This window comes from Prionailurus viverrinus, chromosome B1, assembly GCF_022837055.1.
Source record: "Prionailurus viverrinus isolate Anna chromosome B1, UM_Priviv_1.0, whole genome shotgun sequence".
NCBI classification, from domain to species: domain Eukaryota; kingdom Metazoa; phylum Chordata; class Mammalia; order Carnivora; family Felidae; genus Prionailurus; species Prionailurus viverrinus.
In genome coordinates, this window is record NC_062564.1 from 76631938 (window position 1) to 76648366 (window position 16429).

Sequence of the window (16429 nt, forward strand, 5' to 3'; positions counted from 1 at the left end):
TTTTTTTTTTTTTTTTTAAGTCACGTTATCTTCTTTGTCCTTTTTTTTTTAAAAAAATTAATTTATTTAGTTTGAGAAAGTACACACAAGTGGGGGAAGAGGGGGAGAGAGAATCCCAAGCAGGCCCCTCATGCTTAGCTCAGAGCCCAACTCAGGGCTCGAAATCACAAACTATGAGATCATGACCTGAGCCAAAGTCCGATGCTTAACCAACTGAGCCACTCAAGCACCCCTCTTCATTGTCCTTGAAAATTCAAAGCATGTGTACTTTTCTCCAGGAAGCTTTTTTTTTTTTATCAAGATATAATTGACATATAATATTGTGTAAGTTTTAGATGTACAGCCTGTTGATACATTTATATATTGCAATATAATTATCATCCTAGCTTCAGCTAACACCTCTATCACAACCTGTAATTACCATTTCTCTTTTTTTTTTGTGCTGAGAACAGTTAAGATCTAATCTCTTATCAGTTTTGAAGTTTATATTACAGTATTATTGACTGTAACCACTATGTCGTGCAGTAGATCTCTATAATTTATTTACCTACCAGATGCAAGTTTGAACCCTTAAACAACATCTCCCCCATCTCCAGCCCCTGTTAACCATTGTCTTATTCTCTGTTTTTATGAGTACAGTTTTTTTAGATGCCACATATAGGTGATATCATACACTATTTTTCTTTGACTTATCTCACTTAGCATAATGCTCTCCAGGTGTATCCTTGTTGTTGCAAATGGCAGGATTCTCATGGCTGAATAATATTCCATTACATATGTATATCACATCTTCTTTATCCATTCATCCACTGATGGGAACTTAGGTTGTTTTGTAGCTTGGCCATTGTGAATAATGCTGCAATAAAAATGAAAGTATGGATCTCTTTGATACCCTGCTTTCATTTCCTTTGGATATATACCTATATGTGGAATTATTGGATCAAATGGCAGTTCTATTATTAATTTTTAAAAGAACCTCCATATGGCTTTCTATAAGTGACTGCACCAGGTTGCATTCCCACCAAGAGTGTATGAAGTTTCCATTTTCTCTACATCCTCAGTAACACTTGCTATCTTTGCTTAATGAGAGCCATGCTAACAGGTGTGAGGTGATATATTATGGTTTTGATTTGCCTTTCTTTCATGATTAGTGATGTTGAGCATCTTTTCATTGTACCTATGGACCATTTTTTTTGGATTTTATTTTAAGTAATCTCTACACCTAACGTGGGACTTGAACTCACAACCCTGAGATTAAGAGTTGCGTGTTCCACTGACTGAGCTAGGCAGGCACCCCCCTATTGGCCATTTTGATATTTTCTTTGGAAAAATTTCTATTTAGTTTGTTCATTTTTAAATCTGATTGTTTGTTGTTGTTGTTCTTGTTATTGAGCTATATGAGTTCTTTATATATTTTGGATATTAACCTCTTATTCAACATATGGTTTGCAAATATTTTCTCCCATTCTTCAGCTTTGCTTTTTCATTTGGTTGTTGTTGTTTCATTTTGTTGTTGTTGTTGTATGGGGAAGGAAGCTTTTTAGTTTGATGTCACCCCACTTGTTGATTTTTACTTTTGCTGCTATACTCAAAAAAACATCACAAAGATCAATGTCAAGGAGATTCTTTTATGTTTTCTTCTAGGCATTTTACAGTTTCAGGTCATATGTTTAAGACTTTAATCCAGGGGTGCCTGGGTGGCTCAGTTGGTTAAGCGTTTGGCTTTGGCTCAGGTCATGATCTTGTGTTTTGTGAGTTCAAGCCTTGTGATAGCACAGAGCCCACTTGAGATCCTGTCTTCCTCTTTCTCTGCCTCTTCCCCACTCACACACTCTCTCTCAAAACTAAACATTACAAAATGATTTTAATTCATTTTGAGTTAATTTTTTAAGTGTATTTATTTACTTACTATTACATTTTTTTTTTTTTTTTAATTTTAGACAGAGAGAGAGTGAACAGGGGAGAGGGGCAGAGGGGGAAAAAGAGAGAATCCCAAGCAGGATCCGGGCTCAGTACAGAAACTGACATGGGGCTCAGTCCCATGACCCTAGAATCATGACCTAAGCTGAAATCAAGAGTAGGGTGCTCAACTGACTGAGCCACCCAGGCGCCCCAGTTTATTTACTTATTTTTGAGAGAGAAAGCAAGTGAGCGAGTATTTGTGTGCAAGCGGGGGATGGGCAGAGAAAGAGAGAGAGAATCTCAAGCAGGTCTTATGCTAAGCACAGAGGCAGACGCTTATCTCCAACTCATGAACATGAGATCACAACCTGAGCTGAAATCAGTAGTCAGATGCTTAACCTACTGAGCCACCCAGGTGCCCCTGAGTTAATTTTTGTGAGTGATGTGAGATAAGGGTTCAATTTTATTTTTCAGGTACTTACCAGTGGCAATATATTTTCCTAGGAGTGTGTGCCACATGCAAGAAATTCCAAAGTAATCTTCCAAATATGCTTCAAGTATTTGCTTAACAGCTAAATCATATATATAAACTTCCATAGCTCCTCATCAAAGATAGTATAACTATGGAGACATCTTAACTTTATCTTCAGTTTCTCAATATTTTGAGGGAAATGCCTAACACAATGTACAATCTTTCAATGAATATGTTAATCATCTCATTATTCCACACAATTTTGCGCCTTTATAAGTTCAAATTATTATAAGATAATATAAACACAGCATTCCACTAATGCTGTACAATGGATGATTCCACCCAAATAAATATGAAATGAGGTTGGGTTGCTGCTAGTGATTTTTTTACTTTATAGCTTGAAATCTTCTGGAGGCAACAGGTTCCCTTCAGGGTAGAGCCCAGTCCTTAGCCTGGTTTACTTTGGTCCACTCCACCTCTCTAGCTTCATCCCTAGTTAACTTCTTATCAACAACCTACTTGCTTTTCCCGACTTACCATTTTTTGGTAACAGTTATAATTTAGGCATGGGGGTCTTGGTTATGATAACCTAATTTTAATTCATAATAAAACCAAGAATGTAGGGGCACCTGGGTGGCTCAGTCGTTTAGGCATATGACTGACTTCAGCTCAGGTCATGATCTTGAGGTCCGTGGGTTTGAGCCTACTTTGGATTCTGTGTCTCCCTCTTTCTCTGCTCCTCCCCGACTCATGCTCTGTCTTTGTCTCTCTAAAATAAATAAACATTAAAAAAAATTAAAAAAACAAACACACAAAGAATGTATCATAATCTATTCATTTGCCCTTCTGCAGCCTATTGTGTAAACACAGAGTCAATTCCATTTCTCCTTTAGTGCAGGGACAATAAACACTTTAATGACATTTTAGACAATCACAATACCATCTGTTATGGGATAAGAGTTACCCACACTTTGATTCTTCATATATAAAGCATACCTAGAAAGTGGGTGTGATCAAAGTGTAGGTGGTATTTTTCAATATATATTTACAGAGTAACCGTACTAGTGCTCTATATAGCTCTGTCCAGAAGAAAAATCTAATTATTTAAGGGTGACAGTTGGACTCAGTTATATTCTCAGTTCAAAATGTCCAACCTTTCTGGAGACTTTTCTTTAATTTTTTTTTTTTTTTACATTTATTTATTTTTTGAGAGACAGAGAGAGACAGAGCACAAGTGGGGGAGGGGCAGAGGGAGAAGGAGACACAGAATCTGAAGTAGGCTCCAGGCTCCAAGTTGTCAGCACAGAGCCCGACATAGGGCTTGAACCCACAAACTGTGAGATCATTACCTGAGCTGAAGTCGGATGCCCAACCGACTGAGCCACGCAGGTGCCACTTTTTGGAGACTTCTCATATTGTGGATTAATCTTCCTTGACTTTTTCATCTGGCTTGCTCCTATTTATTTTTTATTTTTATTTAAAAAATATTTATTTATTTTTAAATGTTTATTTATTTATTTTGAGAGAGAGAGAAAGATAGTGAGAGGACGTGAGTTGGGGAGAGGGGCAGGGGGAGAGAGAATCCCAACCAGGCTCTGTGCTGATGGGAATCCTGACATGGGTGTCAATCCCAGGAACTGCAAGATCATGACCTGAGCTGAAATCAAGAGTTGGACACCTATCCGACTGAGTCACCTAGGTGCCCCCCCCCCCTTTTATTCTTTAATACTCAGCTCTGGTATCACCTTTTTCTGGGTATCACCTTTTTAGTTTTTTTTTTTTTTTTTCTTTTAGGTTTTCATAGGTTTAACATACTGCATTATAATGTCTGTCCCAATGACTAGATTATGAGTTCCCAAGGCAGGGACTAGATTTTTCTTTTTTAACCTAAATGTCTAATGCAGTGTTTAATATGTAGGATCACTCAATACATGTTTTTTTTGGAATGATTTTAATTAATGAGTCAATTTCTTCTTGCTTGAAATATCTTTTGATTTTAATTGGTACCACATAATCAGTGATACATGATTCAAAAAGGTAAAGAGTCTCCTGACTTAATATGTTATGAAAATATTCTGTGTCTATTAATGATCTCCAATGCCATTAAAAAAAATTTATTTTGGGTGGAGGGGCAGGGAGAGAGGGAGGGGGAGGATCCCAAGCAGGCCCCACACTGTCAACACAGAGCCCAAACAGGGGCTTGATCCCATGAACCTCAAGGTCATGACCTGAGGTGAAATCAAGAGCCAGACCCTTAACCAAGTGAGCCACCCAGGTGCCCCTCCAATGCCATTTTTAATGGCTACAAAGAATTCCACTGCATGGAAGAACCATAATTTATCTAACCAACTGCTCTTTTTGTGTTAGATATGTAGATTCTTTCTAACTTTTTGAAATTATAAATACTACTAAAATGAACATGATTTTAACACTGCTTCTGGTCTACCTGGTTATGTTTAGGTTAGGATACATTTTTGAGTGGAAGAGCAGCATATTGCTAAACTGCCTGTCAGTGATGTTATGAGAGTGCTCATTTTCAGTAAATGAGAGTGCTCATGTCCCCTTTGCCAACACTGGGTACTATAAATATTTGCAATGAGAGAGATTAAAAAAAATGCCACCTCAATACTATATTTTCATTTATTTCATTATTAGTGGACTTGAACCCTTTTTTCTCTATATTTTTTTAAAGTTTATTTATTTTGAAAGATAGAGATAATGAGTGGGGAAGGGACAGAAAGACAGGGAGAGAGAATTCCAAAGCAGACTCAGCGTTGTCAGCATGGAGCCCAACTCAGGGCTCAATCTCATCAACCATGAGATCATGACCTGAGCCCAAATCAAGAGTCAGATGCTTAACCAACTGAGCCACCCAGGCACCCTTCCCTGCACTTTTAGAGGTTTGCTTACATGTGGCTGCACAGAGAAAATAATTTGGAATGTCTGTAAGGAAATGGGTGCTTTCTAAAATAAAATTAAATATAGCTCTTCTCATTTAGCAATAAAGAGAAAACCTCCCTGGAAAATTTCCTGTGGACTTTATAACTCCAAATTGATCCTACACAATTCCCCTTTCCCTTGAAGATCTCTGGCTAGATATAGTGCTATCATCTTCTTTAACATACAGGCCCAATTATGGGGACTCCAAGTTATAGCATAGCTGTGACTAGGTTGGAGTATTTTATTTTATTTTGTTTTATTTTACTTTAATGTTTACTTATTTTTTAGAGAGAGAAAGCATGAGCAGGGGAGGGACAGAGAGAGAGAGACACACACACACACAGAATTCCAAGCAGGCTCTAGGCTCTAAGGTGTCAGCACAGAGCCTGATGCAGGGCTCAAACTCAGGAACCGTGAGATCACGACCTGAGCCAAAGTCAGATGCTTAACCAACTGAGCCTGAACCACTGAGGTGCCCCTAGGCTGGAATTATTTAAAAAGTTTATACTCAGAACAAACAAAAGTATTATGGTCAGGGAGTAACCCAAAACTACATAACATGTTTTACCTCATGTTGTTGTTCTAGCTATTGCTATACAACAAACCACCCCAGAATTCAGTGGCTTAAATCGACAAGTACTTATTGTATCTTACAATTTTGGTGTGGGTTAACTGTATCCAACTGTGCTATTCTATATCATGTGTTTTTGGCCGTGCTGCAGTCATCTGAAGATTTAACTACCTGGCTAGAATATCCAGGATGGTTGACTCTCATGGCAGGCTTGGTTGTTGACTGGGACTCAGCTGGCGCTGTTGACTGAAGGGCCTTGATATTTATCTATCTATCTATCTATCTATCTATCTATCTATCTATCTATCTATCTATCTATCTATTTTAGAGAGAGAGAGAGAGAGAGAGAGAGAGAGAGAGAAAGATAGAGTGTACATATGAGTGGGGGAGAGGAGAGCAGAGGGAGAGAGAGAGCACCTTAAGCAGGTTCTATGCTCAGCGCAGAGCCTGACTCAGGGCTCCATCCCATGACACTGGGATCATGACCTGAGCATGAAATCAAGAGTGGGATGTTCCACCGACTGAGCCACCCAGGTGCCAATGATTGTTCTTTACACAGCTTCTCCATGTGGCTTGGGTTCCAAGAAGGAATGCTCCAAGCATGACAGAAGTCATCTGTCTCCCTTCAGTTGGTGTACTAGCAAGCAATTCAAAGTTCAAACCCAAGAGTGAGGGCTATAAAAAGTAATTTCTTCTATCTGCTTGAAGTAATTCTCCTGGTATTTCATTTCTTATGTGAATCCCCATTTCTATTTCGATGAAGGAAATGGTACCTACCACTTTCAGGGGACACAATGACTTCTCAGAGACCTCACCTGGACAAAAATTCAGAATTTAGCTAACAGTACCAATAGTCAGTCTAGGGATATGCACTTACATAGATAGCAAAGGTGGGGTTCTCTTACTATCATAAGAGAACACTGCAAATGAGCTACCTATTTACACACTATTTAAGAACAAAATAGAGATGGGAAAATAGAAAAGACAAATCAACCAACCTAGTCTATGTCCATGCCAATTATACTAACTACTGCATTAATATTCTATGTGTTAAAAAAGTATGCCTTGGCTGGCATGCTTGCTGAAAGTAGAGTTGCCTTTTTCCAAGTCTCTACCTCTTGTGTGACATACACGAGGGAAAAAAGAATTTAAAAATGCCCAAAATGTAGTAAGTTGATGTGGATCATTTTGAACTTCTAGATATTGAACAATCACGTGAACTTTTAATCTTAAACTTTTGAGTTTCCAACTGTTAAGTAGGTGATATCGTTTTCTTTTAAATTTTAATTTTTCGCAGAATCTAATGCCCAATAAAAATATCAATAAAGGGTACTAACATAGAAATTTTATTTAGCATTACTAAGGTATAATTAATGTTTTCACTTTCTCACAAGGAGGGCGCTGGAAGCCAGGACCACAATTTTCCAGCCTATGAGATCATAAGCTATGAGGAATAACAATTTGAAGAAAACTCCAAATCCAGAGATAGACATTCAGGTTCATAGCAAATCACGTGTTATCTTTCCCCTAAATTATTATTTCATCTATACCCTAGCAAAATTCCAGTAAGTTACAATTGGGTGGGTTGGGTGTTCTTTCTGGTAGAAAGAAAATTCCATCCCATCTTTTCTGTTAAAACTTTCTTTGTATATAGGTAAGGGTTTATAGATCAATAATCTTCTTGATTTCACCATGAAATTACATTCTCTTTGCTTGAGTTTCTCTGAGTTATGCACTGGGTTTCTGTTTTGAATGTTTTTTTTTTTTTTTTCCTGCTATGTTTTTCTTTTTCCTGCTTTTTTTCCCCCTAAAGTTTATTTGAGAAAATAAAGTGTGTGGGAGGGGCAGAGAGAGAGAGAGAAAGAGAGAGAGAGAATCCCAAGCAGGTTTCCAAGTGCAGAACCCAATGCAGGGCTTGAACTCACAAACAGTGAAGTCATGACCTGAGCCGAAATTAAGAGTCAGAAGCTTAACTGACTGGGCCACCCAGGCACCCCTCCTGCTATGGTTTTAATGTATGCTGAAGGCAAGTAAAATTATGAAAACTTTTAGACCTTAATTCTGTCAAGATGGTGATGTCAGAGAAATATAAACTAGATGGTAATACAACACTTGAGCCTGGCTTTACAGGAGGTAACTTTCCCTCCCTATCTTTCTTCCTTTTTGTGTAGCATTTGAACATATTATACAGGGATATAAGCAATGTAGTCCTAAAAACTCATCTGCTGATAGTTTATATGAAGGCTTTTGACTTGAAAACATCCATTATAGTACCACAAATATAAGCAAATTTTAACAAATATTAAAACTGCTATCTTAAACCATTTATACCAAGATCTTGCTCCCTCTAACTGGTAGTAATTGTATAGACTCAAGCAAGGATCTTCAGGCCAGAAAAATTAAAGCAAATATCTTTAGAGTTTTAACTCAATCCAGGGGCGCCTGGGTGGCTCAGTCGGTTAAGCCACCCAGCTTAACCAGACTTCAGCTCAGGTTACGATCTCTCGGTCCGTGAGTTCAAGCCCCGCGTCGGGCTCTGGGCTGATAGCTCAGAGCCTGGAGCCTGCTTCCAATTCTGTGTCTCCCTCTCTCTCTGTCCCTCCCCCGTTCATGCTCTGTCTCTCTCGGTCTCAAAAATAAATAAACGTTAAAAAAAAAAAAACTCAATCCAAACAATATGTATTGAGTACCTACAATGGTCAGCATCCTGCTGTGAAGGAGCTTAATAGGTGGTGGACAGATAGTTCATCCTGAAGCACTCTCTGATTCTATTCTTTATACCTAAACAATAATCCACAGCTATTCTAACTGTGGCTAGAAGTGAAGTTTCCTCCTCTATCTTCCATATACTTTCTTCTGCAGTGAACCTGTAATTTTTGCCAAGTATTTTACTGTAACTAGGGGCAAAGTAAAGCAGGAGGTTGAATAATTCTGAAAAACTGTAAAATATGCTTGACAATTTTGGGGGAAATATTTGGGTAAATGTCTTATGTCCCCTTTTGTTTTACCAGTACAACAGTGTTAACGGTGAGATGGCAAATCCATGACAGACAAACCAACCCTAGACATTTAGACCGGATAACTGTGACCACACTGTGTTTAGGACATGTTCATTGTCATCTGCTCCTTCTTAATGGCAGACACTTATTGTTATTAGCAAATACTAGCAGTATGTGCCAGATATATTAACACACTCAAGGTAAGACTATTTGCCCAAATCTGGGGAGGCAAAACGCTATATTAGAAACCTTTCATTGTTTAATGCTTCTACCTCAAATGTGCCCCCCTGTCTCCTTCTCTACAGATGTGTTAAAATTCTAGTGAAAGTTGTCTCTCTCCTCAGGCACAACCCAGTCCCTCTTATTCCAGACTTATTCATTTAACAATCTGAAATATAAATCTGAGGGGTTTCGTTTTTCAGGGACTTAAAGAAAGGCAAGCCATTGATGTAGCAATACATGAATCACCAATTCAGATCATGAGAAAAATGCCTCATCTTTGGTGTATTTAAATCAACGTATAGAAAACAAATCTTTAACAAACATTCGCAACCATATGCGATTTGATGCAGTTGAATTCTTTTTAGTATTTTTAAAAGGTTTAACGCTTTTCTAAAGAAGATACTCCTGTGCTTCTTGTCTTTTCTCATGTTACTTCTCTCTCCCTCCAAATTTCCATGTGATAGCTGAAATTCCGTTTACTTTTTCAAGCCCATCTCAGATAACCCTTTCTTTAGGCAATTATTTCCTCTCTCAAACCAATATAATTTTTTCTTCTGACCCCTCCATGGTACTTCCTAACTTTTGTTTGACCTCACTTTTTGCTTCACTTTCATTTTAGCGAACTAAAATTATATTAACCATTATTATTTTTGAAGGCCTTACGGCTTCAAGGAGTACATAAGGGTGAAAAACCACTCTTTAATATTTTTCACTGGTGCATCAGGAAAAACGCTTTTTGTTAATAGTGGAGGTGGAAGGGAAGGACACATTATGATGACCTGTGCTAGTTTCAATCCGAATGTATTTTATCTTTTAAACTAATCTGAGAATGAGGCGAACCTAACTTTCACATTGGAAAATTACGAGAGGAAAAAAACCCCTGAGATCTACAGGCAAAATTAACCCCGCCTCCACGCTGTTTGGAGCAGCTGTCTCAGGAATCCTCCCTTCCTTAGAATGTGGGAGAGGTTTGGTGGGGCGGCAGCTGCAAAGCAAGGAATCTTTCTCATTCCTCGTGGACACGTCCCCCTGCACCCCCGCCCCATCCCTTTCCAAGCGGTGGCAGCTGTTTGGGGCATCCCAGTGGAAATCTCTCCGCAACTCTTCGCGGAGCGCCGCGGGCAGGCAGCAGCTGAAGGCAGTCAGGGGTGGGGACTCTGCTCCCATTAGACAAGGACTGCAGCCTTGCTGGCTCCAGCGCTGCCACCTCTCTGGCTCGTAGCGGTCCCTCAGGTGTCTTTCTCCAAGTCCAAGAAGACACCTTGGCAACGTGGGGCGGGGTCTCTCCGCGCTAGGAGACCCTACGGTAACTTAACGACGGAAGCAGCTCAGAATCACCTTCTTAGCTCTTGTCAAAGCACCTTCTCAGGTTGGGAGTGGGAGGTGAGGGGTGATAGCGGGGAGGGGGTGTGTGGGAAGAGTCGGCTCCTGGAAGGAAACATCTCTCCTTGCCGGGCCGGGACACCTTTCGTGTTGTCTGAGCAACGCGCCCGCTAGGGTGCCCACCCTCACACGTAGTCCTGTCAGCAAGCCCTCGCCCAGCACCCCCGCCCTCTCGCGGCCCCACGCTGCCGCACGGTTGCCTCCGCCTTCGCGCCCTCCCGCCCCACCGTCCCGCGCGCTCGCGCACGCGCACGCCGCGCCCGGCAGCCCTCGGCGCTGTCATGGCGGCGAGAAGTAGTTTCAGTGGGTATAGGGACGTTCACGCGAGCCGTGGCGGGGCAAGCTGTGGCAGTAGCAACCTCACCACCACCAGCAGCCTCAGCTGCGGCGTCCATATCGCCAGCAGGGGCTGTTTTTGCAAAGGCTGAGCGCAGGGGTCGGGCGGGCCAGGAAGCATGGAGTTCTGTGCAGCCGCGGGCTCCCGGGGAGCGGAATAGGGAAACTTGGAGGCTGCGACCAGGTGCACTGACCTCTCTCTTCTCCCTCCTTTCCCCGCCTTCGCCACCCGGCCTCCCCTCCCTTCTAGCCAGAACACACACCTCCCCTCCTCTCGCCGTCGAACCTCAGGTGCCTGAGTGCTCCACTCCTCCCCCTGGGCCGAGCGTTGAGAATAATCACCGCCCCTTTCCCCCGCCTTTTCCTGCCCTGGATCTCCGCCGCCACCTCCGTCTCGCGGCTCCCTGGCGGGGGGTGAGGACGAGTCCGGAGTATCTGGGTGAGGAGGAACTTTCTACTTCTGTGGTAGCTTGGGGACCCCCCCTCCTTTCCTCGGACCCTTCATTTTCCAGCGACAGTTTCTCTTTCCGTGCACCTGTGAGGAGAGGTAGCTCTGCGCCTGAACCTGCGAGAGTGTGGGGGAGGAGTGAACCTGTTCAGGGGCCTCTTGAACCCGCCTTCACTCAGAATCTGTATCTTCGAGCCAGGGGGGTAGCGGGTGTCGGGTAGTGGGGTCCCTTTAGTAACTTATTTCACAGGCAATAACTATTCTCCTCTCCACCCCCCCCCCCCCCAACCCAAAAACAAAACCTAGCGTATTTAACATTTATCTAATCTTCCAATAGGGTTTGGCGTTGTTGTCAGCCTCGGGGAGAGAGATTGGACAAATATTCTCCAAGAGGAGGAGGGTGACGCCAAGGACTTTACCCATCAACTGCTTTTGGGGTTTCTCCACAACTTGGAAGAGTGACCTTTTTCGTTTTGTGTTGCGTGTGTGTGCTTATTGCTAGTGCAGCATTTGCTGTCCCATAGTGACTCCAAGTTGTCCTTTCTCGCGAACTAGCAATGGCTAGTGAAGACAATGTCCCTTCCCCGCCACCAACAGGTGATGACGGGGGAGGTGGAGGGAAAGAAGAAACCTCTGCTGAAGAGGGTGCATTGTCCCTGAAACCAGGGCTCCCCATCAGGGGCATCAGAATGAAATTTGCCGTGTTGACGGGGTTGGTTGAAGTTGGAGAAGTATCCAATAGGGATATTGTAGAAACTGTCTTTAACCTGGTAAGTAAATATTTATTTTATAAGCATATATTCTTTTCAGTGGGTTGGGGAACTAGACGTTAAAGCTGGAGCCATGTGCTTGCCTCATACAGATGATGGCTTTTTCCATGGATAGAAACACAAAATCCTACTGACCTAAATGAAAGATTTTTTTGTATTTTTCAGTTTAAGGGGAGTTATGTAGATTTAGGTGCTCCAGGTTTTGTGAAAGTGAACAGATGACTATTGTGCTAAGGAAATAATTGTTGCTTGGAAGTATTTTGTGGGGGTTCCAGTGGAGGACTTTTATTATATAAACATTTTTTTTTTGTCTGCATTTCTCTTTAACATTTTAAGTAAATTTTTGTGACTTTCTTTGGGTCTTGAGAAATGACGTAAGTGCCCTACATACTACTTACCCTTTTGAGTCTGCCGAGGTTATGTTTTGCTGTAAGTTTTGAACATGAAAGTTGTTCACAGAGTTGGTGAAAGATTAATTTGCTGCAAAGTTAGTATTTTATATCTTGACCAATTTTATTTTTAGACATAGCTAACAAAAATTAAATTTTGGAATGTATTCACGGTTACATCTTGTGTAAATTGAATGGCAGTTTGAAAAAGGATTGTGGCTGATGCAGCATAATCTTTATTTCTTTTGTAAATGCATGTGTAGCAGCAAAGCATATTTGGTCATTGGAAGTTGCTGGTTCTAAGAACTATGAATGTTACTTTTGAAAGGTGTATATGCAATACTTTTTCTCTGTTCCGTTCTTAGAAATGGTTATTTCTAATGGGGACTTTTAAAATTTCTTTACTCCAACTTCTGTTGCCCATCTACTTAAAGAATGAAAAGTAAATTTGGCCTTAACACTACTTCCACCTCTTCTACCTGTGTTAGAAGATAACAGATGGGAACAAATATGAATACAAAATAGCTGTAATAACCGTTTAGCGCCCTTCCCTTTTGCCTTTGTGTTTTCAAGGTTAGGCTTGTTTTATTCCAGGTGGGTTAATTATTTCCTTCACTAGACCTTTACCAATAGTCTGGTCACTTGCAGTACAACTTCTAGAATGAGAAAGGAACTAGATGAAATCACTTACTTTTGGAGTATAAAAACTTTGAACACTAGGGTATTTCTTTACCAATTTGTTGTGTTGGAAGCTTACATATAAATACACATGTACACATTTTTTTAAGTTTATTTATTTTTGAGAGAGCACAATCAGGGAAGAGAGGGAGAGACACAGAATCCAAAGCAAGCTCCAGACTGAGCTATCAGCACATAGCCCAACGTGGGGCTTGAACCCATGAACTGTGAGATGAGCCAAAGTCACATGCCTAACCAACTGACTGGAACTACCCACATTTAAAAAAAAAAAAACCTAAATATTATGGAAATTTTCAAATATACAAATAGGATAGTTGTTCTGGTATTCCTTATGCAGCTTCAACAATTATCAAAACTTTGGGGATCTTGTGTTTATGGTCTTTAAAAGTTTGTAAGTCTTAAGGAGATATATGGTAAATTGATTTATTCCTTTGCCTCAAAGTAAACTTGAAACCTTTTTTTTTTTTTTTTTTAAAGTTCAGTTATTTTTTGAGAGAGAGCGCATGTGCACTGGAGGAGAGGCGGGGTAGAGAGAGTGGGGGACAGAGGATCTGAAGTGGCTTTGCACCAACAGAGATCCTAATGGTGGGGCTCCAACCCACAAACCGTGAGATCATGACCTGAGCCGAAGTCGGACACTTAACTGACTGAGCCACCCAGGCGCTTCTCAAAAACCTTTTTTAAAGATTTTTTTTGTTGTTGTTAAAAAAATTTTTTTCAGTGTGTAGTTACATTTGAGAGATAGAGACAGCCTGCAAACAGGCGAGGAGCAGAGAGAGACCCATACAGAATGTGAAGCAGACTCCAGGCTCTGAGCTTTTAGTAGAGAGCTGGACACGGGGCAGGAACTCATGAGCTGTGAGATCATGACCTGAACTGAAGTCAGTGCTTAACTGACTGAGCCACTCAGGTGCTCCAAGATTTTATTTTTTTTCTAAACCTCGTGTACCTAGGATGATAAACAGAAATCTGTGGTAGTGATAGAGCCCATAATTAGTTGTTTGTGTATGAAAAACAACATTCCTCTGGCAGAAGGAGGATTCAAACTTCTTTGTTCTTTATTTTTAGAAAAAATTTTTTTAATGTTTATTTATTTTTGAGAGAGAGAGAGAGAGAGACAGAGTGTGAGTGGGGGAGAGGCAGAGAGACAGGGAGACACGGAATCTGACTCAGGCTCCAGGCCCTGAGCTGTCAGCACAGAGCCCCATGTGGGGCTTGAACTCACTAACTCTGAGATCATGACCTGAGCCAAAGTCAGCCGCTTAACCATCTGAGCCACCAAGGTGACCCGAACTCCTTTGTTGTTTTGAATGCCCTGTGTGGAGGTGGATAACCTACCATAAGTCACCTGCATTTTATTAAGGAATATCCAAATTCTGTAGTGATGGTTTGCTTATATGCTGCCTAATATTGTGGGTCTGGTAGAGATTTTAAGATTATTGGTTAAATCACGCACAGCTACTTGTTTGCAGAGTAATAGGTGTCTGGTAAAAAGAGAGGGAAAATCTGTTGAGTTATACCTCCTCTCCACTGTCATTCTCTTCTCCTGTAGAGCAGAGGATTAGATTAGTTCCTCCCTTTTCCATTCTCCCTTACAATACTTTTCATGTTTCTTCATGGATATGTAGGTTGTTTGCCAGGCTTTAGAAAATCTTGAGAACTGACACTTTAGGAATCTGGTAAGCTAGTCCATCTCAATGTCATTAATACTATAGCACCTAAATATTTCTTGATAGTTATCAGCCTTAATCTTAATTTTGCTCAGAGAAGGAAATTACATTAAAAGTTGTGATTTTACAAGTTATGCTGTTTACTGTGTGCCAGGCAATGGGCCAAGTGCTTTACATAAGTTTTTAAATATTTCTTTGAACAACTATTTAATATAGATCTCATTTTATGGATGAGATCGAGACTGAAATGTTAAATAGATTGCCTACAATTTGTGTATAATGGCAACCTTTCCAGGAATACATCTGTCTCTTGAGTTAATGTAGAATTGTTTGCTTCTCTGAGCAGGTAGGTATAGCTGAGGCATAACTTCCCCCAGTATAAGGACACAAAAATCATTGGTCCTGCTAAATAAATATTAATGATGAAATCTCCATCAGTAGAATTCATTTATTCCTCTTTAACTTTCAAATAGCTTTCATATAACTGCATTAAATAGTAAAAAAAAAAAAATTGCTTAAAAGCAAAAACATTTTTCTGGTCATTCAGTTTTTTTACTTGGCATGTGGATGGGGAAAGTCTATCATTAACTTTTTTTATAGTCACTCTGTTGGGTTAAGATTTATAAAATTGTGAAAAAAAGAATACAGACAGGAGAATATATAATATGTATAAGTAATGAAATATTATAATGATATAAGCTCTGTGAGCCATCTATGTACCTTAACCAGTATAGGGGCACTTGGGTGGCTCAGTCAGTTAAGTGGCCCACTCTTGATTTTGGCTCAGGTCATGATCTCTGGGTCATGAGATCAAGCCCCAAGCCCCTCGTCAGTGTGTCAGGCTCTGCACTGAGTGTGGATCCTACTTGGGATTCTTTCTCCCTTTCTCTCTGCACCTCCCCCTCTTGTGCACGTGTATGCTCTCTCTCAAAATAAATAAACTAAAAAAAAACCAGTTTATTAACAGTGTCACTGAATCCTTATGTGTGTACCTCCTTTAACCTATCTTCACTGGATTTTTCATTAGTAAGTTTAAACTTATTTATAGCTGTGATAACTTTTTCCTATTTTTCCAGGCATTTTGTTAAAATAGATTATGTACTTTCGATTCTTTTTTACTGATTATATGTTAAGCTACTTTATCAATGTTTATTTATTTTTGGGACAGAGAGAGACAGAGCATGAACGGGGGAGGGGCAGAGAGAGAGGGAGACACAGAATTGGAAATTGGCTCCAGGCTCTGAGCCATCAGCCCAGAGCCTGATGCGGGGCTCGAACTCCCGGACCGCGAGATCGTGACCTGGCTGAAGTCGGACGCTTAACCGACTGCGCCACCCAGGTGCCCCTGTTAAGCTACTTTAAACTATAATAATTGTGCTGTTAAAATTAAACAACTTCCCCAGGCATCTGGGTGGCTCAGTCGGTTGAGTGTCCAACTTCGGCTCAGGTCATGATCTTGCAGTCTGTGAGTTCGAGCCCCGTGTCCAGCTCTGTGCTGACAGCTCAGAGCTGGGGCCTGCTTTGGATTCTGTGTCTCCCTCTCTCACTGCTCCTCCCCTGCTCATGCTCTCTCTCTCTCTGTCAAAAATAAAAATAAACATTAAAAAAATTAAAAAAAAATTAACTTC

At 40.7% G+C, this 16429-nt stretch overlaps 1 protein-coding gene across 5 annotated transcripts in view; it reads left to right on the forward strand.

The window, feature by feature from the left end:
• The first annotated feature begins 10761 nt into the window (after positions 1–10761).
• LRBA (LPS responsive beige-like anchor protein) overlaps positions 10762–16429 on the forward strand; it is a 787622-nt gene continuing 781954 nt past the window's right edge. For 4 of the 5 annotated variants that reach the window (XM_047856874.1, XM_047856875.1, XM_047856876.1 and 1 more), the window contains exons 1-2: positions 11115–11264; positions 11611–12043. In XM_047856874.1, the coding sequence (XP_047712830.1) occupies positions 11831–12043 (213 nt within the window). In that variant the 5' untranslated portion in view covers positions 11115–11264; positions 11611–11830. Of the gene's footprint in view, positions 11265–11610; positions 12044–16429 lie in introns of all 5 variants that reach the window. The other variant, XM_047856873.1, reaches the window with a different exon arrangement.